At 48.5% G+C, this 27,374-nt stretch overlaps 1 protein-coding gene across 4 annotated transcripts; it reads left to right on the top strand.

The window, feature by feature from the left end:
* The first annotated feature begins 60 nt into the window (after nucleotides 1-60).
* On the top strand, nucleotides 61-25,684 carry SLC3A2 (solute carrier family 3 member 2). 4 transcript variants are annotated; one of them, XM_079958120.1, is made up of 11 exons: nucleotides 392-467; nucleotides 11,292-11,346; nucleotides 14,679-15,140; nucleotides 18,580-18,753; nucleotides 19,042-19,142; nucleotides 19,953-20,021; nucleotides 20,383-20,447; nucleotides 20,994-21,198; nucleotides 21,782-21,925; nucleotides 23,493-23,603; nucleotides 24,611-25,684. In XM_079958120.1, exons 3-11 carry the CDS (start codon nucleotides 14,687-14,689, stop codon nucleotides 24,956-24,958), a joined length of 1,671 nt encoding a protein of 556 aa, XP_079814246.1. In that variant the 5' UTR covers nucleotides 392-467; nucleotides 11,292-11,346; nucleotides 14,679-14,686; the 3' UTR covers nucleotides 24,959-25,684. The 4 variants fall into 4 exon arrangements, with proteins under 4 accessions (XP_079814244.1, XP_079814246.1, XP_079814245.1 ...); XM_079958118.1 differs by lacking the exon at nucleotides 11,292-11,346 and having other exon boundaries at nucleotides 61-467; XM_079958119.1 differs by lacking the exons at nucleotides 392-467; nucleotides 11,292-11,346 and adding an exon at nucleotides 13,727-13,857.
* The last annotated feature ends 1,690 nt before the right edge of the window (nucleotides 25,685-27,374 follow it).

A 27,374-nucleotide genomic window follows, 5' to 3' on the forward strand; every position in this document is an offset into this window, starting at 1 on the left:
GGCTGGTGAGGTGTGGCATAGGGAGAGTTCTGAGGGCCAGACAGAGAGGTCTGGAGGGCCACACTTGGCCCTTGGCCCTGAGATTCCCTATCTCTGAGGAAGTGTGATAGACACTGAACAGTCAAGTTCATGCACCCCCATTCCCTGTCACTGCCTTCCCATTCCATGATCATTTCACCTGCTGAATTTCTGTCTGCCCCCCCCTCCCAAGTGTTGTGGGGAGAGGGGACCAACCAAAGTTGACAACTGTCTCCTGTCTTCTTCCATTTCGGTGTGGTCCCACCAGCCACTGCTAAGTCTTGTTTTCCCGCTTGAGCAGAAGCTTCCTTGGCCGCTCTGGTTGCCATGGAAACATGTTGGTCTTAGTGGCATCAAGATGGCTGCCGTGTGGAAAGGGGAGCTAGGCGGCGGTGAGACTCCGGGCATGCGGCTGGGAAGGAGAGAGCTAGAGAAGGAGGGGAGACGAGGTAACTGTCTGCCGTTTCCGAAAGTAGCTTTTGAAGCCTACTAGCTGCCCCTGCTAACCTTGCGTTTCTCATTCTCAGCACAGCCTCCCCTTCCGCTCCCCACCCTGTTCTTTTGTAATTTCTAAAAGCAACGGCGATAGAATAAAGCCCCCCCCCCCGCTCTCAGAAGTGTGGCACTCTGTGCATGCTCAGAGGGAGGCAGTCGGTTAAGCCTCTTGTTCAAGGCATTTTATGGCTTGCGAAATAATAACCTTGTGGGCCTCTGTCCAATGGATTTCATGTTGGGTCCATTTTTAATCACCCAACCATCCTCTTCCTCTCTTAACATATATAAGAAACACAATTTGATAGTATTATTAATTATAAGGATTTTTCCTGCCCCTTCTAAAAAAAAAATCATAGAATAGTAGACAGGGGTCTTGTAGGTGCTCCCAGCAGCAAACAGCCCTCCCCCCTGAGTCTCTTTTTAGCTTCACAACACCCCTGTGAGGGAGGTTAGGGGGTGAGAGAAAGGGAGGGAGGGGCCAGCCCAAGACCACCCAGTAAGCCTCATGACTGAGTGAAGGATTTGAACCTGGGTCGTCTGTCAAGCAATCTAACCTTGTTGGTTTAGCACAGGGTTGGGGAACCTTTTTTTCAGGCCCAGGACCGCATTCCCTTCTGGGCATCTTTCCAAGGGCCACATGGCAGTGGTGACTGGGGCCAGAGGCAAAAATGGCTGGAGCATTTAATGTAGATGTTAGCTTTGTACAACAGGCTAGCTTCTTCAGGCATGCTCCCCTCTCCATCCAGAGCCATAGCTAGGTGATCTTGCGCCTCTGGCAGAACCTTCCAAATTGCACCCCCTAGCCATGGACAAATTAGCTCTTTCTGCCTCTCCTCCACCCACCCCCCCTCCACCCATTCAATTCACCCTCTATTTAAAACCATTTCTTATGAGGCAATAATCAATATTTATATTTATAGACATATTTTTAGCCGTTTTTGTGCCCCCCTCATTGCCTGTGCCCCTGGCAGGGCCCACCTCACCATCCCCAGCTATGGCCCTGCCTCCTTCCAGACAAGTGCAAGGCACCAGAGGCATATTTCAGCCAAGCAAAAACACTCAAGGGTGTTTGAAGCAGAGCTGGAGATGGGGTGAGGCATGAAGATAATTCTAAGGGCCAGATAGGGTTAGAGGGCCGCGTTTGGCCTTCAAACCCGAGGATCCCAACCCCAGATTAAACAGTATGCTTGTTAAGAACCATATGTTTTCTCTTTCCTCTCCCTGTCCTTTCCATTCTGGAAAATGGCAGCAACATTTCCCCCCTTCCTGCTACATCACATTCCCATTTTGGGTGGCTCAGTTGACTTGAGCCGGCCTTTCGGACCCCTCCTCTCCTTCCCCCACCCCACAAAATAAACCACCCTTTATTTTATTTTAAATTGTTCCAGGGTTTCAGTGCAGCCCCTCCCTAGGAAGCTGCGGAAGAATACTGCTGAATTAGCCTTAACACTAGGCCAAAGTCCGAAGTCTCTCTGACCTCGACCAAAGCATTTTGCTGAAAGCGTTTAGGTCCAGTCAAGGTGATGCAAGTCGCTCAGATTAGGGAGAAGAAACATAAGAAGCTGCCTTAAAGGTAAAGGGTAAAGGGACCCCTGACCATTAGGTCCAGTCATGGCCGACTCTGGGGTTGCGGTGCTCATCTTGCTTTATTGGCCGAGGGAGCCGGCGTACAGCTTCCGGGTCACGTGGCCAGCATGACTAAGCTGCTTCTGACAAACCAGAGCAGTGCATGGAAATGCCGTTTACCTTCCCACCGGAGTGGTACCTATTTATCTACTTGCACTTCGACGTGCTTTCGAACTGCTAGGTTGGCAGGAGCAGGGACCAAACAACGGGAGCTCACCCCGTCGTGGGGATTCGAACCGCCGACCTTCTGATCAGCAAGTCCTAGGCTCTGTGGTTTAACCCACAGTGCCACCCGCGTCCCACAGAAGCTGCCTTATTTTGTCTCAAATCCTTGGTCCATCTTGCTCAGTTCTGTCTTCACTGACTGGCAGCGGCTCTCCAGGGTTTCAGGAAGAGCATCTTTCCCAGCTTGACCTGGAGATGTCATTGTGGAAAGCAGATGCTCTACAAATGGAGCTAAATCCTTGCAAAGAGAAACCCAGTACACCAAGGAAAAGGGTTGTAAGCCTAGCTTCCTCCCTGATGTGCTAGGTTTTTTAATGTGCTAGGAATATTGCTTTTAGGATATGAGGGGGCATTTAGCAATGTGAGTTATGGAACTGGAACAGTCCAGACACAAATTTACCATTTGCAGGCACTGTGAATCTTGAACTCTGCCCCCACTCTGTTGTGCCTTCTCATTTTAAGATGTCAGGGACTAAACCAGGGATCTTTTCCTTGCAAAGCCCCTGAGCTATGGAGGGAAGAGACTCCCAGGCAAGTTTGAGAGGTTGCAGCTTAGTGGCAGAGCCACTGTTTTGCATGCAGAAGGTGTTTAAAATAGAGGGGGGCGGGTTTAAGATAACAATGGTGTAAAGAAAGTGGATTGGGAGAAGGTTTCTGTACCCCCAAACCTCATAATACCAGAACCAGGGGACAGACAACAAAAATAAGTACTTTCTTCACACAGCATGTACTTGGGACTGTAAAGTTTGCTCCAACAAGAGGCATTGATGGCTAACCAACTGGGATGGCTTTAAAGGAGGATTAGACAAAGTCATGGAATATAAGGCTATCAATGGACGCTAAGCCTGATGGTGATATTCTCTCGCCACTGTTGGGGGCAGTGATGTGTCTCTGAATACCAGTTGCTGGGAATCACAAATGGGGAGAGTTGCTGTTGCGTTTATGTGCTGCTGGTGGGCTTCCCATTGGGGCATCCCTTTGGCCACTGTGAGAACAGGATGCTGGACTAGATGGGCCTTTGGAAGGATCTAGCTGCCAGGCTCTTAACTGTGTGCAGAAGGTGCCAGATTCAGTCCCAGGTATCACAGGCAACAGGGTAAGAGAAGCCCCTTTATAGCTACCACCATATGGAATACACCCAGATAAGCCAAGATCTGACCCAGTACAGTGTGTCTGTACCAAGGAACTGAATATCCTGACATCCGAGACAGGCACCCAGATGGATGCCCTCGTTGAACTCTTGCCCATTCAGTATGTAATCCTAGCCTGTTCTGAGTTAAGTGTTTGTGTATGAGAAACACCACTCCGAAATCTTCCAATGAGAGCAGCTGCCTCACTTTTTATCTTGATGGGGTCACCTGGCTCAAGGATGTGATCTTGCGGTACATCGTTCCAAAGAATCATCGTTCCATTGATTTTTATTTTATTTTACACATGCTCAGTAATTGCCGTGGTATTTCCAGACCTCCATAGAAACCCCAAAGACTTGTAGATTTCATTTTAACATAGGGTTTCTGTTTGTCCAGTTTCAAACTTGCAGATCTTTCCATCTCTCTTTCCTTTCCAATTTATTTTGTTTACTCATTACAACAAGTGCAAATACTGTTAACCTGGACAGCTTTTTACTTAGTTTGACGTGTTTTTAATTGTCCAAGAGACCAGTGGAGCTTAATTGAGTCAAGAAAGACGACTCAGAAATCATTTTGAATGCTTTATTACAACATAAAATGTTATTGGGACATCCACCCCTAACGCCAGTAAATTAACATATTTTGAAAAGTTGTTCGTCAGTTTGCTATGCATTCAGACACTTCTTAAGATATTGCAGCAAAATTTTGTGTGATGGTTCCTGAGATTGAGGAGCCAGTTTTCATCTATGTTTTGATACAGTTGGGTGCCATTTTGAATCAAAATGGCAGACTGGACCTTAAAAACTTCACTGAGTGTAACCACTGATTGCAGAACTGTGCTATTTCTTTCTAAAAATTTGAAAGTTCAAAGGCTGATGTTGAGAAGATATGCTTATACATGTTCATATCTTAAAATACACTGGATGGTTGATCAGACCACCAAGTGGGAACAAGTCTTACCTAGTTAAGATGGATTTTAACTGAAGAAGGATCAGCTACAGATAGTGATAAGTTGGAACGCTGTCTCATAAATCCAACATTGTGTCAGTAAAGCACTTTTTTCGGGGCCGCAACCGTGCATGGTGCCCCCAAACATACATTTTTAGGCATTGTGAAAGCACAGCCCTGAAAAAAGTGTGTATTTTGGGCTCCGTGATCTCATGTGGGTCATGTGAATCACACAGGAGCATGGGCAGAAAGACGTGCATCCCAGTTTTGAGACTCAGCATGTTGGAGGATTTCGAAATACAATTCTCAACACGGTGGGAAAAGCTATGATAAAGCAACGTGTATGCCTGCTTGCTCAGCTCTTGAGGTGCTGCTGATGAGCTATTTCAAGGGCCCTCCAACACCTGCTCTCTTTCCTTTTACTATATATTCAATTTATTATTTATTCAATTTATATCCCACCCTCCTAACCCAAGGAGCCCAGGGTGGCAAACTCACAAACAAGAAAACAGTTCAAACACCTTGCAAACAATTCCAATGAGGCTACAGGCTGGGAAAGTCCTCTACTTAAAAGGCTTATTGGAAGAGGAAGGTCTTCAGCAGGTGTCTGTCTAATATTTAACAAGAGGGGCACCCATAGGGTGGTTGTCATGATACTAAAAGCCAGATTTTTACATTGTGTGGCATCAACCTTTTGATAAGACGGTATCTGCAGGAGGCCCTCACCTGCAGAGTGCAGTGGTTAGTTGGATAGGCAGTGAGACCAGTGCTTTTTTCCAAGAAAAATGGTACTAGAACTCACCATGAAGTTGTCACAACAAGTGGCTAGGTGACTCAGGGCAGCCCTGAACACATGCAGGTTTGACAACAACCATGTTCACCACTCACGGAATGCTAAAAACTACTGCAAGCTGTCTCCCCAGCTGGTTTGGGGGTCACCCCTAGTTCTGGTGCAGGTCAAATATGTTAAGTTGTGGGTGAACATATCAGACGACACAGCGATTCTTCAAACAGCTCTTGTTTATTCACAGGCCAGGACAGAACTGAACTGAAGGGTTCAGTCAGCCTGCTTATATAGAGCTCCAGTACAATGTAACTGTAACAATTTTCTAAAACTATCCAATCACTGAATGTCACTTTCAATCGCTTATTTGCATAGCTATCTACAGTATCCCCCTGCTGGCCCAGGGTGAGAACTTCAGTACATAACAAAATAAATGCGCCCCTGCCTCCCTCATTCTTTTAGATTCAGGCAGGTGGCTAGGGCAGCTTGGAAGGGCCCTCGTGCAAACATGCGCATGTGCAACAGTAGGGGACTGGCTGGAAAGCTTAAAGCCCGACACTGCTACTACATGGGGACAGAAAAGGAAATACAAATTGGCCCTGTGCTGTAGCTTGAGCAATCATGGCTAGGAGAGGCTAAGAGCTAGGTGGAGTCATATTTAAAAAAGTGTAGAGACTCATATGCGGGCCAACTTCCATTTTGGCTTTAAATGTTCATTTGCGGCTTCTCAGAAGTACATACAGTGGTACCTTGGGTTACATACACTTCAGGTTACAGACGCTTCAGGTTACACACTCCGCCAACCCAGAAATAGTGCTTCAGATTAAGAACTTTGCTTCAGGATAAGAACAGAAATTGTGCTCCGGCAGCACGGCAGCAGCAGGAGGCCCCATTAGCTAAAGTGGTGCTTCAGGTTAAGAACAGTTTCAGGTTAAGAACGGACCTCCGGAACGAATTAAGTACTTAACCCGAGGTACCACTCTAAAGGCAAGAAACATGGGGGGGGGGAGCACCAGCCTGCAATGGCACCCACCTGAGAAGTGCCTGGCATGCTCTGGCTGAAAAAGGTGAGACCATCCTTCCAGTATCCTGGTCCCAAGCTGTTTAGGGCTTTACACACCAAACCCAGCACCTTGAAGCTAGCTAGCCAGGTGGCTGATTGACTATTTGTGAATCAAGGGGGTGATCTTCAGATAGAGACCTGCACAAAGTGGGACCCATGATCAACCCCCAAATTTCCATTCCTTGGGTGTCTGCAACTGTATTTCTATGCCTTCACTGCACGGGGGGAGGAGGGAAATGTCACATCTGTTCTGGGTTTTTATTATTGTTTTGATTCTGAGAACTAGAGCATTTTGGCGGCACAGCCGGTTCTCGGATTGCTTGCTTCCCTGGCACTAGGCCCACCCTGCGTGTGATTCGCAGCCTCTACAGTCAGCACAGCTGACTTAGTGGTACACTAAGGCCTCATCTGCACAATACGTTTAAAGCAGTATCATACCACTTTATACAGGCACTTTCCCCCCCAAAGAATCCTGGGAACTGTTGTTTGATAAGAGTACTGAGAGTAGTCTTAGGAGACCCTTCCTCCCCTCAAAGAGCTGCCGGTAGTGGTTTAACTATCAATCTCTCTTCCCAGGGAACTCTGACAATTGTAGCTCTGTTGGTCTGCCATAGTCAGAACAAAATAAAAAGAAGTGTGCATGCACACGAAAGCTCATACCAAGAACTAACTTAGTTGGTCTTTAAGGTGCTACTGGAAGGAATTTTTTTATTTTGTTCTAATTGTAGCTCTGTGAGGAGAATAGGGGCTTCCTAACAGTACCCTTAACAGAATACAGTTCCCAGAATACTTTGGGGAAGCCATGACTGTTTAAATTGATATAATTCTGCCTTAAATGTATAGCACAGGCAAGATCGAAGTGATTGTGACAGATGTGATTCCAAGGGGGCATGCAGGACAGACTGAGGCTATGTACACACCATACGTGTAAAGCACACATCTCCCTCAAGAATCCTGGAAACTGTAGTTTGTTAAGGGTGCTGGGTATTGTAGCTCTGACAGATAAAATATCAAGTTCCTAGGATTATTGGGGGTGTGTGTGTGTGCTGTATGGTGTATATGCAACTTCAATGCAAAGTGGGCTGGAATTTGAACCAAAGCCTCTTGAGCTTGATTCGACTCATACACACTGCTGTTTAAGAGCAATTGGTACTCTTTCCCTTTCCTTCCAGTCCTGCAGTAACAGGGGCCAAAGTTTAAGCCCTGAATTGCTGCCAAACAAAGTTCTTCGCCCAAGGACCTTGAGTTCCGGGGTTGGCCCAAGAAGGGGGAAGAACGATGCTGGGAATTACTGCCCTGCTCTTTGACCATTAGAAATCGTACTCAGCGGTTTATCTGAACTCAGCATAGTTTCGGGCCTATCATTGTACCTATTCTTAAGGACTAGAATCTTGGAGTTTCTTAATTCAGGAGGTTGAATTCTGCAGTACTGATTCTCCGCACTTGGCAAGGTGTGGCTGTGGAAGCATGAGAACTGAAGTAGGTCTGATTTGAGAGCCTGATCTTACTGCCTGGGATTCTCTGCTGGATTCCTGTGCTGGAATAACCAGACACGGTGGTTACAAAACAGTGGGAGGCTGTGAGGTTTTCTAACTGCAATGTTGTTGCCAAGTGAGGGAGCTCATTTGCCTTTCTGGGGCAAACGCGGCTGGGAAGGTAACATCTCTGACACAGATAAAAAGTTCAAAGTTTGTTTACAACTGCAAGCATTTTTCAAACTGTTTCAGCTCAGTGGACTGGTCTGTGGCCAAAGCATTCAGCTCTTTTTGAACCGTAGGGGGTGGCGGAGGGGAGAGGGAGAGGGAGAGGGAGAGAGAGAGGACTTATGTTGCTCTCTGGCCAAGAGTGCCTTTATCTGTGTGAACTTGAGTGAGTCTCGGAGGGATCATGCAACAGGAGTGTGCACCACCGTCCATTAGAGAAGCAGATAAACATGCGGCAATAACATACCACTTTATTTTCCGCAGCCTGGCAAGGACCCAGCCTTTCTGCTTGTTCCGAATAACATTGAGCAGCACAAAAACAACAGCAGGAGGAGGAAGGATTCTGGGAATTCGGGGAGGAAGATTGTATGGTGTAAACACACTGGGGGAGGACAGCACTTAACGCAGGGAAAAATAGGGTCACCAGGAATTCTGTGCATCAGGTAGGATTACTGTCTCTTTTTGCAGAGTTCCTTCATCTGCTTTGTAAGATGACTGAAATTTCCCTAAGTCAGGCACAGGGAGTCTTCTTCAGCCTGAGGGCCGCATTCCCATCTAGGCAACCACTTGGGGGCCGCAGGCCAGTGGTAGAAAGCAAAAGTGAGCAGAGCAATGAATGTGAATTTGACCTTTGTATGGTGGGCTAGTTTCTGCACCCACACACAATTGTCCATCTTGGCAAGAAGCATTAATAGAGTTGCATTGCAGCCAGGCAAGAACACCCAAAAAGGGTGAAAGGCAGGGCTAGTGCGAGGCCTGCAGAGAGTCCCAAGGGCCAGATAGAGAGGTCTGGAGGGCCACCTCAGGTTTCCCTAAGTTCCTTTGGCCTTCCAGGAGTTGTAAACCTCAACTCCTAGCACTCCTAGCAAATGTGGCCAATGGCCGGGGACACAGAGAATTGTGGTTCAACATCTGGTGAGTCAAAGGTCCCCTAAACACCTGCCCTAAGTGTGGCTAACCACATAGCTTCCACGTACCAGTTTGCTGTAAAAGACACAGGGGCAGGAGCATCTTTAAAAAGGCGACCATCTTTTAGCTGTGTTTCCAACAAGTTCAGTGCCATAAACAAAATGGACACTCTTAGACCTTTAGTAAAATCCAGATATTTAAATCAAAGCAGTGCCCTGCCCCACACAATGAGGCCCCACATAGCATCATGGTTAATCCGGCTCTAATAGCTGCTAGGCCCTGACAAGGGCAACCAGAAAAAAGGACATTAATTGTTATGTGTGCCTTGCTTTATCCCTGCTTTGAGATGCCTGACTGCTCCGATGGGATTTCAGATCTGGGATTAAAAGCTGGCTCGGAGCCCAGGCCTTTATAGAGGCTACAAGATCTGGCCTGCAGGCCAGCCTCCTTCCCAGCAACGTGGGGTGAGAAGCACATGGATCCCTTACTTAGCTCTGGGGCAGCCTCACCCTTGTTGAGGCTTCCTTCCACCTCTCCTCCTCCTCCTGCTCCAGCCCTGGGCTGAACACAAGCCTGAACGTGATGGAAGCCTGACCCAAATGTTGGACAGGTATTTGATGGAAATCAAAAGAGGAACAAACGGTTGGAGTTTAAGAGCCTTGGGAGAGAGGGCGCTCAGGAATGAGTGCCCTTCAGGAGTTGGGAGAAAATTGCTAAGGAAAAAAGAGGATATTCCATTCTGCCAGCATTCTTTGCCCAGGTCCTCTAGAAATAAGACATTGAGGTCAGATGGTTTCTCCCTTGGGTTGACAAGCACAACTGGCCAGAATGTTTATATTTATTTAAGTAGTATAAGTAGTTAAGACTTATACCTTGATTTCCAACAATGTGGAGCTGACAAAAAAAAAAATCAGACATGTATCATTATTATTATTTATTTAGGGTTGCCATATTTCAAAAAGTAAAACCAGCTTTTTTTAGTTAGAAAAAACTCCAAAATTGTTGATTGCCGAAGATCCAGGATGAACTGGCGCCTTCCAGAAATCCACCCCCCCCCAGAAGTCCCTATTTTTTATTATTATTATCAGTCACTTTATACAAAAGAACGTTTTAAAGTGACACAGAAATTTAAAACAAGCAAACATTAAAAACATAAATACAAAATCCATAAAATGTGCATCCAGTAAGATATTCAGAAAGCCAATCCACTCTACTAAAAGATGAGCAATACTATAGGCGGAATGTGCGTACAAAATACAAATACAACTATTTTTTATAATATATAATGTTGGGGAGTGCTATTCCAGGCCAACTGATTACTACCCAGACATGCCTTGGTCCATGATGCCAGTCAGGAGTGCCATTTATGTGGGGCTGTGGGGGCCGAGGCCCCCAAATTTTCAGTGAAGGGGCTGGGGCCCACCAAAGTTCTGCGGCAGCATGTACACATGCCTTGGAGCATCAGCACAACATGTCAGCACGCCCCACAACACTCGTGAGTGACATCACACCATGGGAGACCAGGGTTCAAATCACCCACTTATCCATGATGAAACCGTCTGGGTGACCTTGGGCCAGTCATTTGTCTCTCAGCCTAAGCTACCTTCCAGGGTTACTGAATCCCCTCTTGCTGGGCTTTTTGGGTCCACCAACCCTTCACAAAGGGACACAGGTGGCGCTGTGGGTTAAACCACAAAGCCTAGGACTTGCCAACCAGAAGGTCGGAGGTTCAAATCCCTGCGACGGGGTGAGCTCCCGTTGCTCAGTCCCTGCTTCTGCCAACCTAGCAGTTCGAAAGCACCTCAAAGTGCAAGTAGATAAATAGGTACCGATCCGGCGGGAAGGTAAACGGCGTTTCCGCACGCTGCTCTGGTTTGCCAGAAGCGGCTTAGTCATGCTGGCCACATGACCCAGAAGCTGTACGCCGGCTCCCTCGGCCAGTAAAGCAAGATGAGCGCTGCAACCCCAGAGTCCTCCGCGCTTGGACCTAACAGTCAGGGGTCCCTTAACCTTTAACCCTTCACAAATATATGCAGGTCTGGTAGATGTACAAAATGTCTTGTGTGGGTGGAGGCACTGACACCCCCCCCCCCAGTTTAGGTGTTAGGATGTTTTGGCAGCAGGGACAAAATCCACTTAGCTTGAGGGGAGAGGGAGGTCAAGTTAAAAGAGCCAAAGTCTGCTTTCAGTCTTGGCTTGTCTGAGAGTTGTTTACTGCCCTAGCAATGAACATTGGAATGGGGGGAAGGGAGGGAAAGAGAAAAGAGAGAGAGAGGAGGACTGGAGCTTTGACAAGTTTTGCTGAGTCAGGAGATGCAGCTTAAGGTGGAAGACTCTGGAGCGGCTGGCTTCTTGCTGGGAAAAAAATCTATTTTTTCTTTCTACCAAAGGAATTCCAAGATCAGCTGAGGCCGCACTGAGCCTGCACAATTTATGACAAGCTAAGTAAGCACTGTAAAGAAATGATAAGATTTTGGGGCTTTCTTTTCTTATTTTAGGGAAGGGAGGAAAAGGCAATTGTGCTTGGGAGAGACAAGATAAAGAGATTATGCATGGATTATAGACGGTTGTTATTTTCAGGTGGGATTCAATCACATGTCACCAAATTAATGTTGCACAATTATAGTTGACTGGAAAGTCTTGCAACACAAAACCGCTTTTTGTGATAAGGAAAGGGGAAAATGCACTCAAAAGTCTGTGATATAAACTTTGCTTTGGCACAACAGTCGTCTAACCTTAGAGGGTTTTTAAATAGCTTTTTGTTGGCTTTAATTAGCAAGGATCATAGGAAAAATAAATGATACAAATAAAGAGACCAAGTCTTCTCATGCCGTTTGTATATCACAAAAATAGCATTCAAAATTTGTACTAATATCTGCAACATATGGGTCTCACCTTAGAGGTTTTTAAGAATATTCAGCAGTTTCTAAATGCTTTAACATAAAATGAATAAATAAAATAACCTCCCCACAAGCAAATCAGGATGAATGCTAATTAAACAGCTACCTTCATCTAATCTCCCCTAGGAATCTGACTGGTTTCTGTGACAACAGGATACTGGAATAAATGGGTTATTCGCTTGATCCAGCAGCCAGGCTTACATTCACCTGCAACAAATCAGGATAAATGCAGCAGGAGTCTTTTTTCAAGCCTAATTTCAGCATGGCAGATACTCCAGGAGAGGCCTCTGTGGGTGCATGTGTGCCCACAGGCCCCACATTGACAACCTCTGTGTTCTAGCCTCTGTGTTGTACAGGATCCCTGCACGATTTCATGCCTGCTGCCCACTCCTCAAAGGAACATTGTTTGCACTTGAAAGCACCCAATTTAAGCAGGGAATAATCAGTTGCTTCTTGCAGTTGTCCCAAGGCGGATGTCTACACCTTTGATCTCCCCACAGATGCCGCCACAGAGGCTCAAAGTCTGACACTGACTCCCGCCCTTTTCGTTTCTGGTACAGTTCTGTCTTGGAGCTGAAATTGTATAGCAAGGAAGGATCTGAAAATTGCCCCCACTTTCCTCTTCCCACTTTTGCCTTGCCTGAGCAGCACTTAAGAATGGAGCATTGAATGATGAGAAACTGGCTGGGAAATTATTTTCTTACTTTAATTGTTTAATTTTTGTTACTTATTGACTTCCTTCCTTTTAACAATTGATAGAAGGTCCTTGATCTGGGATAGGAAGCCTGCAGGCCCATGCAGCTCTCAGATGGAAAAAAAGTTCATAAAAGGACAAGAAAAGTGATCAAGGGGGTTGGAACAACCCCTCCTGGAGGAAACTTCCAGGGCATTTTAGTTGAGAAGGAAGGTTAATGTGCCAGTGGCACATGTTAGAGATATTATAAGTGGGTGCTTGGTGTGGAGAAAGTAAATGGAGGAAGTCTGTCTTTCTCTGTGTCACTTTTTTCCTCATAACTCTAAGGCTGCGTACACAGAATATCTTCACAGCACATTGAAAACTCATCTCTCCCCTCATGGAATTATAGGCAATGTAGTTTGTTAAGTGTTGCTGGGAATTTTAACTCCGTGAGGGGTGAACTACCATGCCCAGAATTCTTTGAGGGAAAGAATGTGCCCCGAATGTGCTTTAAAGGCTCAATGTGTACCCAGCTCAGGGATAGCCAATAAAGCTGAATAACAGATGAAAGGATTTCAGCTCATAGTTAATTTGGAATTTGATGCCATGAGAGGCAATCAGGGCCACCAACCATCCAAGAGTGACCTCCTAAACTTATAACCGTCTTTTTATTTCTTGCATATTGCATTTTGCTGTATTAAAGTTTGAATCTCATAGAAACATTGCGATACAGTGAAATAAATGGTATAAGAAACAAAAGAAGCAAAAAAACCCCACAAAATAAAAAATCAACATGGATATTGAACAGGATGGACCTCTCATCTTCAATTGGGAATCCACAGAAACGCTGTGGATCACCAGCATGAAGCTCACTGGTTGCTGGTTGTCCATGGACCACAGTTTGATAATCTCCAGCCTAGCAGCATCCCTGTTGGCTGTCTCCTCCTGCAAAGCAACCCTTCGGTTCTCATGAGCATGAAAGCTTAGATGGAACCTCCAGGTTCAAAGGCAGTATACCTCAGTTAGCAGTTGACTGGCTGGGACAAACAGTGAGGAGGGCTGCCATGCACTTCTATGCCTCTCGTGAGTCCCCAAAAGCATTTGGCTGGCTGCTCTTAGAGGCAAAGAGAGAGATGGACTTGTTGTCCCAATTTTTTGTTGCGGGGTGATGATGATGATGATGATAGTACTCAAACGCCTTCGCCGTCGTGAGGTTGGCGAGGCAAGCTCTGTTCCACCTTAAGCGCCGGCCTGGGGGAGCCGGGAGGGCGGGGCGGGGGCGGAGCCTCCGAGCCTATTTTAGCTGCCGGCCGGCGAGGCTTTGCTCAGAATCGGATCGAACCGGATTTCCACGAGGAGCCAAGTTCCAGATCGTTCCAGGTAGAGATTGGAGAGACCCCACCAGCCGGGCTCGCTCCCCATTCCCCTGATTTTACAACCCGCTTCTACGCACTAGATACACCTCCTAAAGTTGGTATCCAGAAAGCGGATAAAGGCAGAAGAGAAGATCTGGATTACGGGGAGGGGGGGGGGGAAATGGTGGATAGGGTCCGGGGGGGGGGGCAGCGCAACGCCTCGGTAAAAGGAGCTTTCTGTTCAAAATCCCCCTTCCCCTCTCCATAGGGTTGCCAATAGAGAGCGTGTGAATTTCACCTCTTATAATAGGGAGGGGAATGTATTTGGGGTTAATGGCCCCAGGGATCTAATAGGGGTGGCATAGTGACTGCTGCTGCTGAGGGTTTTTTTTGGGGGGGGGGTCTAGTCTCTGGCATACATATGGGGTATTCCTGAAGAGGGCTTTGTAAGGGGGGGTTTACTAGTATCCAGGAAGATAGGCAGTTTTTGGAGGGACGGAGGTTTAAAAATGGACTTTTTCTTAAATTTCTAAAATGAGAGGTTCTAGGGTTTGAGCCTGCTGAAAGGTTTTCTGTGCAGCTGTTCATTGTGGCTGCTGGGAAGCTAGACGGGCATTTGGTGCCCCCCCTGGGGGGGCACGGGCACCAAGGATAGGTTTGGAGGCCAAGCCTTTGATGAACCCTCAGTTGGATTCATCCAGGAAGGGTAGCCCAGAGGCAAGCTGGTCTCTGTGGAAGACGGGTGTGTTGGGTCAAGAAGAGCCTTCCCCCCCCCCCTTGTGAACTAAGGGGCTTCCCTCTGCTCCCCCTCTCTCGCTTCTAAACCGCCTGCTTCCTTTCCCCCAGGTGGCACCATGACCTCCCCGGGTGTAACCCCCGACACGGAGCTTGACATGAAAGACGTGGAACTCAACGAGATGGAGACCGAGAAGCAGCCCATGAACGCCTCTTCCCCGCTGGCCAGCTCGCCGGGCAGCCTGGGCGAGAAGAATGGGGTGGTGAAGGTGAAGGTGGCTGAGGAGGAGGAGGAGGAAGGCCCCATGGTGGCCAAGTTCACTGGGCTATCCAAGGAAGAGCTGCTCAAGGTGGCCGGCACCCCCACGTGGGTGCGCACCCGCTGGGCGCTCCTCATCCTCTTCTGGCTGGGCTGGCTGGGCATGCTGGCGGGGGCCGTCGTCATCATCGTCCAGGCCCCCCGCTGCAAGGACCTGCCCAAGCAGGAGTGGTGGCAGAAAGGCGGCATCTACCGCATCCAGGACGTGGCAGGGTTCCAGGACTCTGGGGACGACAACGTGGGTGACCTGGCAGGTGGGTGCTGCAAGGGGGGGGGGACGTGGGGGTCTCTCCTCCCCACAAGTCCTAGCTATTCCATTGCAGGAGAGGGCAGCGGCTCAAGAATAAAAGCCTTGCACTCAGAAGGTCTCTGGTTCAATCCCCAGCATCTCCAGGTAGGGCTGGAAGAGACCTCTGGGAAGCTGCTGCCAGTCAGTGTAGACAGCACTTAGCTGGATAGACCCAATGGTCTGACTCAGTAGCAGCCGGCTTCCTATGCTCTTAAGGACACTCTATTTGAAGGGTTGTGGCTCAGCATTGGAACAGCTCAGGTGGTTGAGATACCATCGTTTCCAAATTCCCAACTTTCCAAAAAAAGAGCAAGTATCTACCATTTGTAGAACCCGAGACTTGAGACAACAAGTATGAGCACTATTTTTGTGTGTTCAGAAACTAACCTGACCCCCCCCCCCCACCTTCTTGGAAAATTTATTGCGGACTTGCAGGTCCAGACTTCCTAAGTAGTAATGTGATGTAATTAGTGGGCACAGTGCTTGTGTGAATGCCAGTCAAGGACTCTTCCCTTTTCACTCAACAGCCTTGAATGCCTGGGAGTGGGGGGGGGGCATCATGAATATCTGCCCTCCCAGCTAGTTAACAGGGTGGTGTTGCTCAGAAGTAACTGATCTGCTGTAAACAAAACTTGAGAAGGTTCCTGGAATATAACCCAGGACCTATGCTTGCCTGCCCTTAATGCACCCTGCCTATTCCTCTCCACTGCAGTCAAAAGGACTATTTTCAATGCAGAGTTGCTGGCTAAGGTCATTGCAGGCAAGTCCCGCAATGAGGCTTCTATGGCTCTGAAAATCGCCTCCTGGGCAGTTCAAGATCTCCCTACTGGGCTTTTCTTGCTGCACTCAGCAGTGCTCTGAGTACATGTGATTAGCAGCTGCCCCCCCCAGCTGCTCCCCCCCTTTGCTGGCTGCCCATCTGCAGACTGGTACCAGCCAGACTTCCCTGTGCCAAGCAGCCGGTTCTATCCGGCTTTGAAGCAACCACTGGCCTTTGTTTCATCAGTTCCTGACGTCAGCGGGACGCTGACTCAGCACGGAGGCGGCTGGCTGGGTAAACGAGTTGCAGGGCTCCGCTTCCTTTCCTCCACTGTCTCACTCTGACCCTGCTTCCTCTGGAGATTAGGCAGATAGAGCCTCATGGCTGGTTGTGTGAACCTGTGTCCTTATTTGCTCGGCTCTAAGTGCATTTGGGGTTGGGGGGGCATCCAAAGCTCAGGAAGGGGTTATTTTCTCCCTCACAAACATCCCTTTGAGTTTGGAAGTTTGTTCCCGGGCCAGTTATTAATTAATATGATTTATAATAAATATAAAAGAATAAATAAGCAAAACTGGGCTGGGAGCGGACTTCTTATTACATTTAGATTCTTTATTATTATTATTATTATTATTATTATTATTATTATTATTTATTACCAAAGTTTATATATTGCCCTTCATCTGTAGATCTCAGGGCAGTTCACAACATAAAATTACAATATAAAAATAAGAACAAAAACGAACCAATTAAACCAAATAATGGTACCATTCTGCTGTGCCGTGGCCAGACCACACCTGGAGTACTGTGTCCAGTCCTGGCACCACAGTTTAAGGATATTATTAGCAAGCTGGAAAGTGTGCAGAGGAGGGCAACCAAGCAGTGGCGTAGCGTGGGTTGTCAGCACCCGGGGCAAGGCAAGTAATTTGCGCCCCCTAACCCGGGGCAAGGCAAGTAATTTGTGCCCCTAACCCCTAACCCCTAACCTGCAGCCGCTGCCAGCTTCTTCTTGCTGCTGCCTGGGCTGGGGTATTTACGGTAAGGTAGCCACAGCGGCAGCGGTGGGTCCGTGTCAGGTGATCTGAGGCGAGTTGCCGCTGGCGCTGCTGCCCAAACGACGCCGCTTGCCCGGAGGAGGAGGAGGGCAGAGAGGCGAGGAAAATGCAACATGGCCCAGCAGCTGCGGTGGCGGCGGGGCTGTGAGGAGGGGCTGCCTGGCGCGCCCTCTGCGGCCCTGACGCGCGAGGACCGCAGCGAGCGCTGAGAGCCGCTGCCTGCCGGATGCCTTCAGCTCGGACGCGCGCACAGCTTGTCGGTTCCGCGAGACATGGGGCTCTGCTACGGCCTGCGCCCGAGGCTCTTTGGCGACTCTGGAGGTGGCGAGCGCGCCCCCCCCAGATGTTGCGCCCGGTGCGGCCGGCCCCCCCTGCACCCCCCACGCTATGCCACTGCAACCAAGATGATCACGGGTCTGGAAACCAATCCCTATTAGGAACAGTTGAGGGAATTGGGCATGTTTAGTCTGGTAAAGAGGAGACTGAGAGGAGATATAGAGCCATTTTCAAGGCCCTCAGGGTGGCATGCATTGTTTCTCTGGTTTCTGTTTTTATCAACACAACAAATCTGTGAGGTAGCTTAGGCAGAGACACTGTGACTGACCCCTCAAGGTCACCCACTGAGTCCCATTCCTGAGTGGGAATTTACCCTGTTCTCCCAGGGTCTCAATCCATCACTCTTAAGGTAGCATACATGTCTTTTTCTCTTCCTCAAGTTTACTCTCACAGCTTCCCTGTGAGGTAGGTTAGACTGAGGGACTGCCTGGCCACCCACTAAACTCCATGGCACAGTAATAATTTGAACCCGGGTCTCCCAGTGGTCCTCTAAAGGTAAAGGGACCCCTGACCATTAGGTCCAGTCGTGGCCGACTCTGGGGTTGCGGCGCTCATCTCACTTTACTGACCGAGGGAGCCAGCGTATAGTCCTCTATAATGTCTTCTATAAATAGTCCTTCTCCTCAGCCCTGTTAAATTCTCTGGCCTTTTAAATCTTAACAACAGAAAGTTCCAAATTGACACTAAGGAGGACTTGGGAAACCATTGTATAAACTATTGGCTCATATAATTTTCAAGTTTGTCTCTACAGCACTGATGGCTGGAGGGCTCTGCTGGATTTATTTATTTACTCATTATGTTTCCGTCGCACACAACTGCTGTGCTCTGTTGCAGACTGGGAAGCAAACTGAGAAACTTCACTTAAGCATGGCTTCCTTGCTCTGTGCAAACTGGGAACTGTGGCTAGTGTCTTCCAAACAAGCTATGATTTGTGTAAGCCAATGTTTCCCAGTTTGGATGTAACAGGAAACTATGGTTCCTGGCTCGAGTCACTGCTCACACAAAAGGAGGGGCAAAATTTGTGCCAAGAAGCCACAGTGCGCGCACACATTCTGGCTTGTAAAGTCAGGATTTGATCCTCCAAACTCAGCTTGTTAACTCTGTGGCCATAGTTGGGCTTTTAACTCTGCTGGCTGAGTCCTACATCATCTCTGGAGCTAGAATTGAGCAGGGGATCAACTCTCTTGCTGCACTGGCAGCCCAACCTTTATCCCCCCCCCCCCAATAACACCTTTGCTTTCTTCCTGTCACTCCAGGTCTGAAGCAGCAAATGGATTATTTAAGTAAACTTAAAGTGAAAGGTTTGGTGATTGGGCCTCTCCACGTCAATCCTGAAAACGACCAGGCCGGAACCAACCTCAAGGACATTGACAAAAGATATGGAACGCTGGATGAGTTCCGGGAAGTCCTGCAGCTGGCAAAGAAAAAAAGTAAGGGCCAAGCATAACCACAGTGGCTACTAGCCATTGCTCTGCTTCTGAATACCAGTTTCTGGGAATCACAAGGGAGGAGAGGTGTTGTTGTGCTCAAATTCTGCTTGTGGCTTCCTGTTAAGGAATCTGTTTAGCCACTGTGAGAACAGGATTCTGGGCTTTAGCCTGATCCATCAGCCAGGATCTTGCTCTTATATCCCTGGCTGCAGTGCCAGCAAGAGGTCTCTGCAGAAGTTCTAGGCGTCACCTTCCTGACTTGTGATGTGCATTGCCTCTCTCTTTCAGGCTTGAAGGTGGTTTTGGATCTGACCCCCAACTATCGCAGCCAGTCGCCTTGGTTCAGCCAGGAGATCAGTCTTAATAGAGATTTGCAGGACAAAATGAAGGTGAGGGAGGAAAAGCACACAGTGGAGCATTGGGAAGATCTTAAGGTTGCCACCTTTATTGGGTGGCGGTGGGGAGGAATTTCTTTACACCTGTGCCTGGGTATCACAGGTGAGGAGAGTTGCTGCTTGCTTGCCCACCCCCCAGGTCTAAGGTTCCCCCCATCTGATTTATAGAAATTTTATTATTAATGTGCCACCCATCTAACTGGGTTGCCCCAGTCTGGGCGGCCGCCACTCTGGGTGGCTTCCAACAAATGATATAAAACTGCAGTAAAGCACCAAACATTAAACATCATAGAATTGTAGCGTTGGAAGGGACCCCAAGGGTCATCTAGTCCAACCCCCTGCAATGCAGAACTATGCAGGTGGCCCATAAAGGGTTTGAACCTGCGACCTTGGCATTATCAGCACCATGCTCTGACCAACAGAGCTAACTGGTTTGAGTCTAAATACTTTAGATTGAATTTAAAAACTAAACAAACCTGGAATTGGTCACATATACCCATCTCTCAAGCAACTTGGGGCAGTGCACATAGCCTTCCTGGCCTTGCAACAATCCTGTAAGGTAGGCTGAAATAGCAGCCTGCATGGTCTGAGCAATGGCCTCCTTAATGTGAATCAACACTCTCGTTCCTTATAACAGGTGGGCGTATTTCCTTATAACCTAAATAAAACTAAATTCACCAATGGCTAATTAGCAGGGGCTGAGAGGGAGGAATCAACCAGCACAACAGGATTTGGGATCTTTTTTAGTGACCCTTGAGGACTAATTGGTTGTCTGGTCCTGTTTTTTCCCTTTCCATCCCTCAGGAAGCAATTACGTTCTGGCTGGAGGAAGGTGTCTCTGGGATCCAGGTCGGAGGCGTGGAGCATTTAAATGTACGTGGTGAGCCCATCCCAACCAATCTCCATTGATTCATCCTTCCCCCCACCCACCCCAGTTCAGGGCACGAGCGCTTAAGGGACAAAGTGAATTCCCTTGTGAGCTGGTATTAAAGAGTGGTGGCCTCCTTTTGTCAGATATATGGAAGTTGTTTTCTCTTACAGGGGGAGGGACTTTTGGGTTGTACAGAGTGGAAGCTCAGTGGCAGGACATCTGCTTTGCATGCAGAAGGTCAGAGCAGTTATAAGACCACTTCCTGCCTTCCTTCCTGTTTGGGATAGTAGTTGTGGGGTGGAGCTTGAAGTTCCTGCCCTCAGCGTGCATCTATCTCACTCACCGAACATGTTATTTCCTCAGGACACCCAAATCCTGAGTGAGTGGAAGAACCTGACAGAAGAATACAGTGTGGACGACCACACCAGGTAGGTACCACCCCCTAAGATGCACAGCTTCCTGTTCTGATCCCCTCCTCCTCCTTTAAGCTCCCAAGCTGTGCTGCATTTACATAGTGACTTACCTAAGAAAACAAAATCAAGTGGATAAGTCTGTGCCAAAGCAAACTATTCTTCTGCCATTTCCACCCCTTACCCCCCATTTTCTCTTAACTTTTTAAAATTTTGCTTTTTGCTAATAATGAGTGAGAGCAGGGTTGCCAACTTGAATAAAATATTGGGGGGCCCATTGGCTGGTGGGGCAGAAGCAGGAGGCATAGCCAGAGCCAATCACAGGCAAAGCCACCTAATTCTAGTTTTGCCCTTCCTGCTGATTTCTACAAGGGCAACACTGAGACTGAGGAGGAGGAAGCTGAAAGGCAGGCCCCGCCCCCTGTCCCAGACTGGTTGTAGGCAGGAAAGCAGGCAGGTGAGGGTTGGGTGAGGGCAGACTGAGATCAATGGGGTAAGTGTGGCACTTGCCCTAATGGACCAGCCTCCACTGATCTCCATCTCTCTCTCTGCTCCTCCTTTCAGGGTGCTCATTGCAGTGACACGCAGGCAGGATGCCGAGGGCATCTTCTCCCTCCTCAACGAGACCACAGGCGTGGATCTGCTGAGCAGCCCGTACCTCCTGGGGCTGGTGAAAGGCGGCCAAGAAGACAGCACACGAGGGGAAGCAGCCGCCAAGATGATACGCCAGTACATCCAAGAAGCTGGAGACAAGTGGCCCAGTTGGAGTGTGAGTGGCAACTCGGTGGTTGCGTCTGCATACGTGTGTGTGGGTGAAAGAGAGCAAGGGGAGTGGTTGGCCGCCATTTGTGGCCTGTGTGTGGTTGGAAGCAGTCTTGTGCAGATGGTAGGGGCAGCTGGGTACACTGCCCCAGCCCTCAAAGGGCTAAGCTGGCTGGGGCCCCCCGCCAGGGAGTGGCTGCTTTTTTGTTTGAGTTTACAGTGTTATTATCACGAAACTCCCACCCCCGGGCCTCAGACAAGCTCTGCATAGGCCTGGATGAAGGGGTGTGTGAGTGTGAAGGGGGGGGGGATGAGATGTGGCTGGCCCCTGTTGGGAAAACCCAGTGGAAAAAAGAGTTTTTCAGTTGCCTGCCCTGCTTGCATTTGCCTCGCGGAATTTCAACCATCGGCCCTTCAGCCACGTATGGTTGAAATCCAAGGAGGCCACGGGTGAATTGAAGGTGAGCAGGCAGAGGAAGGAGGGACATTTGCAGGCATAGACCACGCTGCTGCTGCTGCTGCTGCTCCTCCAATGGCCCCATTCTAGCCCAAGCTTGATTGGATGCTGACTGTCTGTCCTCCTCCTGCAGGTGGGAAGACCCGACATTGGCCACTTGGCCTCTCCGATGGGCGAGCCTCTCCTTCGCCTCTTCCACCTGCTGCTCTACACACTGCCAGGGACGCCCTTCACAGACTACGGAGATGAGATCGGGCTGCGGGACCTGCCGGGACAGGTAGGGATGCGATGTCAGGGTCTGGGTGCTTTGCTGATGGGTGGAGGGGCAGATAGGGTGGGGTAGAGTGTGTACATCACAGTCAGGTTCGGTTCTCTGCGTCTGGGTAGGGCTGGCAATTTCACCCCACCTGAAACCCTGGAGAGCTGCTGCCAGTCATTGTAGATAATACTGAACTCAATGGACCCAACGGTTAGACTCTGTATAAGGCAACGCCCTGTCGTTCTAAGTAAGATGCAAGCACTAGTCTGTGCAAGGAACCTGCATGTCCTTTGCTTCAGGCAGCAAGGTCTGTTTGGTCTGTTGTTTTGCAAAGGGTGCGTGGGAGCAGGAAGGGTCAATGAGGCTGAGGAGATACAGCAGCGGAGGCAAGTTTTCGGTTCTTCTGTCTGGTGGTTTCAGGAAACTAGATGGGCCAATGGTCTGATTCTATACCAGGCAGCCCAGTGGAAAGACATCTGCCTTTTCGTCAGCCATAGGCATGTAAATGTGGGTACACTGTTTTTGAAGAGTGGAAAGAAACCAGAGAAAGTGCTTGTTGTGGCCCCTGCTGCTGGATAACCCAGTTCTTGCCAAAGGATTGTAGTTTTCACTTTATGAAAACAAAAATCTTGGCAGCACAACAAATGCATTGCGAAGGGGCCTGCTGTTTCCGGAGTTCCCATGGTTCCTAGCAGGAGGTGCACAAACAACAGCCAGCTGCTCTGTGGGCGGATGCTCAAGCAGCAATATCTATTTGTTGGACCATTTTAAGGCTTGCTCTGGGTGCAGGGAGCTGATCCTGAGTCTGTAACATGCTGGAGCTGCCAGGGCAGGGATGGGGAACTGTGGTCCTTCAGATGTTGCTGAACACCCAGCTCTCATCAGCCCCAAACAGCAGGGCCAATGGTCAGGGAGGGTGTGAGTTACAGTCCAGCATGTGGAAGGCCACAGGGTTCGCCTTCTGTTCTGGACAGATGTCTCAGCCAACCAGGGATCACATATTAAATGCACTTACAGAAGGGTAAATCAGAGATAAGGGTCCTGTGCCCATCAGCCCTGGTCAGCTTGGCTGATGGCCAGGGATTTTGGGAGTTGTAATCTGTGGGGCTCAGATTCCCCCTCTCTTTCTTAGGGGATCAGATCTGGCCCAGTAATATCCTCCCCACAACACAAGAAGAACCTTGCTGGATCATGCCAAATCCCATCTGGTCTAGCATTTTCAAGCAGCCCAACCAGATGCTCTTCTGGAAAGCTCTCAAGCAGTGTTTGATTCTCAGATACTGCCTTTCACAGTGCCTAGAGAACATAGCCATCATATTCCATCCCACATCACATGCAGAAATGCAAACTCTTGTGTTTTTATAATGTGTCAAGCCTCCGGGGGCAGCATGGAATCTGGGCAAATTTAATGGACAAAAACGTTAATTTGCATTGTGGTTTTTTGGACTTGGAAATTCAGATTTCTTCCTGCAAAACACTGGTGGTGATGGTGGTTTTTAAGGTGCTGCAATGGGTCATGTCTTTTTCTGACACCCCCCCCCCCAAATTGCAGCCATGCTAATAGTAAGTTCTTTTCTCCCTCCAGCCTGCAGCCTCCAGTGTCATTCGTATGCAGTGGGATAATTCAGCAAACCTTGGCTTCTCAAAAGCAAATCAGCAGCAGGTTAACACAGCAGCCAGCAATGTCACTGTGCAGGTGAGTTGCAGAACTGATGGAAGAAATGTGAGTGGCTCTTGCCAGTAATTTGCAAATGACATGAGGACACATGCCAGCATGTCACAAATAAATATATCCCCAAAATTATCAGCTTAATGCCAACCAAAACTCCATCTAGCTTAGCATCCTGCTTCTAACTGTGGTCAGCCGGATGCTCCCATGAAGCTCACCAGCAGGGCATGAAGGCAACAGCCCCCTCTTGTCATAGGAACATCAGAAAGAATGCCTTGCACTGAGTCAGGTCATTGGTCTATCTGGCTTTGTATTGCCCACACTGACTGGCAGCAGCTCTCCAGGTTTCAACGCATGTGGCATTCCCAGCCCTCCTGCAGGGACTGGGGGTTGAACCTGGGTGCAAGGCAGTCTCCTCTGTTCCCATTCTTCTCCAGACAAAGTCCAGCCAGATAACTCAGGAGCCAAGCCCCGTGTAGTATAGACCACTGGTGCCAGTTAGGTCATTTTTAGACTCTGGACTTAACGGTCCAGCATGGAGGGCCTCTGGTGCTGATGTCTGCCCATGCCTTCACTTACCTCAAAACAGGGAAAATCTGGTCCTGCTGTGTTTGGGGCTCCTTCTTGCTCATTCTGCTGAATTGGGGCTCTGGACTTCTGCCTGAAAGGCCTCCCTTACAGTCACCATCGTGCGGGAGAGCTTTCCCTTGCTGCTTGCCCCCAGTGTCTGGTAGGCAGAAGTTTAGGCTGCATACACACCATACATTTAAAGCGCATTCACCTTCCTCCCTGCAATAATCCTGGGAACTGTAGTTTAACGCACACAGAGCTACAATTCCCAGCAGTACCCCTAGCAAACTGCAGTTCCCAGGATTTCTGTTTGCTTGCACTTTAAGTTTATAGTGTGTATGCAGCCTTAATCGCTAAGCAGATTTTTAACGCCGGTAAAGCTAGAAGTGGTTAATGAATAACTTTCCCCTTGTCTCTCTCCTTTCTCTCTTTCTTCCCTTACCCCTTCTGCACAATCCCTGCAGTCACAGAACAGCGACCCGGCTTCGGTCTTGTCGTTCTTCAAGCAGCTGAGCGAGCTGCGGGGGAAGGAGCGCTCCCTCCTTCACGGCGAATACACAGAGGCTGAAACCAGCAACCCGAGTGTCTTTGCCTACTTGCGGGTCTGGGACCAGAACAAGCGCTACCTAGTGGTCCTCAACTTTGCTCCCAGGGACCAGACCATCTCCATAGTGACGTCCCCTCCCCTCCCAGACCAAGTCACAGTGGAGCTCAGCACACAGCCCACGGAGGAGAAGAAACAGCTGAGTGTACGGGAACTCAGGCTGGCTCCCTCGGAAGGGCTCCTGCTCAGTTTCCCGTATGTGGCCTAGTTTGACTTGTGGCTCCCCCAACTTGACAGGGAGGAGCAAAAGAGCAGAGTCTGTGCAACTGTCCTTGGAAAGGAGCAGCGTCTGAATTCTTGAAAGGGCGCAGTTTTCACAGCATTCTGATCTTACTCTGTCCTGTATCACCTGAATTTTTTTAACACCCGTCTCTTCTCTCCCTCTGCTCCCCTAATTCCTTCACTCCTTGTACATTCCTTGACCTGCCAGTATCTGGAAAAATGAAACTTTTTATAGTAGGAGGGGGGAATGGGTGGACCCTCAGGATGTTGTTGAACTCCGACTCCCATGATCCTTAGCCAGGGTGGCCAGTTGTTGGGAAGGATGGGAGTTGTAGTTCAATAACATCTGGAGGGCTGTGGGGTCCCTCACCCGTGGTGTAGAGCTTAATGTCCCCCCCCCCACCGGATACACTAACATGTCATGTGTGTGAACAGACTGTCCACAGCTCCAGTTTTGAATATCATTTCCACATGGTGTGTGTGCTTGTCATTTGGCTGGGCAGCTTTCATCCTTGAGAACTGACAAGTAAAGTTATATGTTTTTCTCCAAACTACATGCCCCAGCTCCTTCTAAGCCTCTGTACTTTGTGGAATGAATATTACTGCAGGCGCATAGTGTCCGTGCGAGCCTGTCCTGTTCGTGTGCCTGTCCTGTTTGCCAAAACTGTTGTGAACTGGTATGGAATGAGTTTAATAAATTTCTCTCTGCTGACTCTTGTGGTTTCTGTTCAGAATGGTAGTGTTTATGCATGTGCGCACAGCCTCTTTCAATTCCCCTGGTAAATCCCAACTCATTCAACAGCACAGTCGTCAGTGGCAGGGGTAGAAGTAGTGCAACTGGCCTAGACTTACCCCCCTCAACCAGTGGCGTAGCGTGGGTTGTCAGCACCCGGGGCAAGGCAAGTAATTTGCGCCCCCTAACCCGTGGATTTGCGCCCCCTAACCCTAACCCCCAGATGTTGCGCCCGGTGCGGCCGGCCCCCCCTGCACCCCCACGCTACGCCACTGCCCTCAACAGCTTGGGACCAGGTTACTTAAGGGTACATGTGCTCTTCAGATGGGTCACCACTGAGAGTAACACATGCTTAGATTGTACTAGAACCAGCAATCTGGAATCAATTATCAGCCAAAATTAGACAGGCACCTAAGTGTCTTGATGGCTAGTTGCCAACTGAATGTTTTGGTTTAAGAAGTCTTTCCTTGAGGAGTGACCCAGCCATTTATGGAATATTAATTTTATATCTTAAGATTTTTTTAAAAAAGTTTGTAGGAATGGTATTCATTGTTCGTTGTGCTTTGATGGCCTCAGGCTGTGACACGGTTTTATACATTTGTTAAAGAATACCTGTTAAACAAGGAGCATAATAACTCTAGCTGGAAATAGGTTTGAGTCTGATGGAGGAGAGCCAGCAGAGAGGGTGTTTTATAGGCTGGGTGACTTCCAGACATGTGTTTACCTTGATCACATTGCACAAGTGTGGAATTTGGGACTGGGACAAATAATTAAACAGCCTGAATATCTCTGGGCTTTCTTTTGCTTTTTCAAACTCATATTTACAGCTGTAAACATAGGTTAGGGTAGCTTTCAACCTTTTGTGACACAGGACTCGTCTTTAACCAAAACAAGCAGGCAGGAATTTTTCTTTTCACCATAGATATATGGGGGTAATACTGCTGATGCTCATTTATTTTATTGCGACCCACCTGAGACCAGCTTGTGAGCTGGTAGTGGGCTCTGACTCAGCGATTAAAGACTAATGAATAATCTGTGGATACTAGCAGGCTGGGGCTTGGGGGCCACAGACAATGCTGTATAGAGGATTGGGCTGTGGGTTTTGGGTACACTACATAGCTTACACTCTTCCACAAGAAGTGGGATGTGTATGAATTATTCCTGAAAAAGAAACTATTGAATGCGTGTGAAGAGTTGTTAACATGTTGAGTTTTGGTACTTGTCTCTACAGTGCCTGCCTATGTACCCTTCACACATGATACTCAAATGTGCTTCTTGTTACTGCCAACTCATTTGATTTTGTGAATTAGGTATTTAAAAATACAATCTGTGAAATCCCTTGGAATTTCAAAACCCTGCAAAAAGGATGGGGAGAACCTTTGCTGGGAGCCCTTCAGATGTTGGACTCCAACTCCCATGAACTCCCAAGACTAATGGGGAAGGATAATGGGAGTTGTAGTTCAGCAGCACCTGGAGGGCTACAAGGCCCCCAGCCCTGCAGTAAACTGACAAAGGAATACAGGACAGTTTAGTAGGCCTTCTGGCTTGCACTCTTTATAAAGACTTGAGGAATGAGGTGATCACCCCTCTTTTATTGTCCATTCTGGGTCGCCCAGCCACTGCCACAGTCCTTTCTCTTGTCAGATCAAGATGAGCAGGTGACAGCAAA

The sequence above is a fragment of the Podarcis cretensis genome, assembly GCF_951804945.1.
Source record: "Podarcis cretensis genome assembly, chromosome: 16".
NCBI lineage: Eukaryota > Metazoa > Chordata > Lepidosauria > Squamata > Lacertidae > Podarcis > Podarcis cretensis.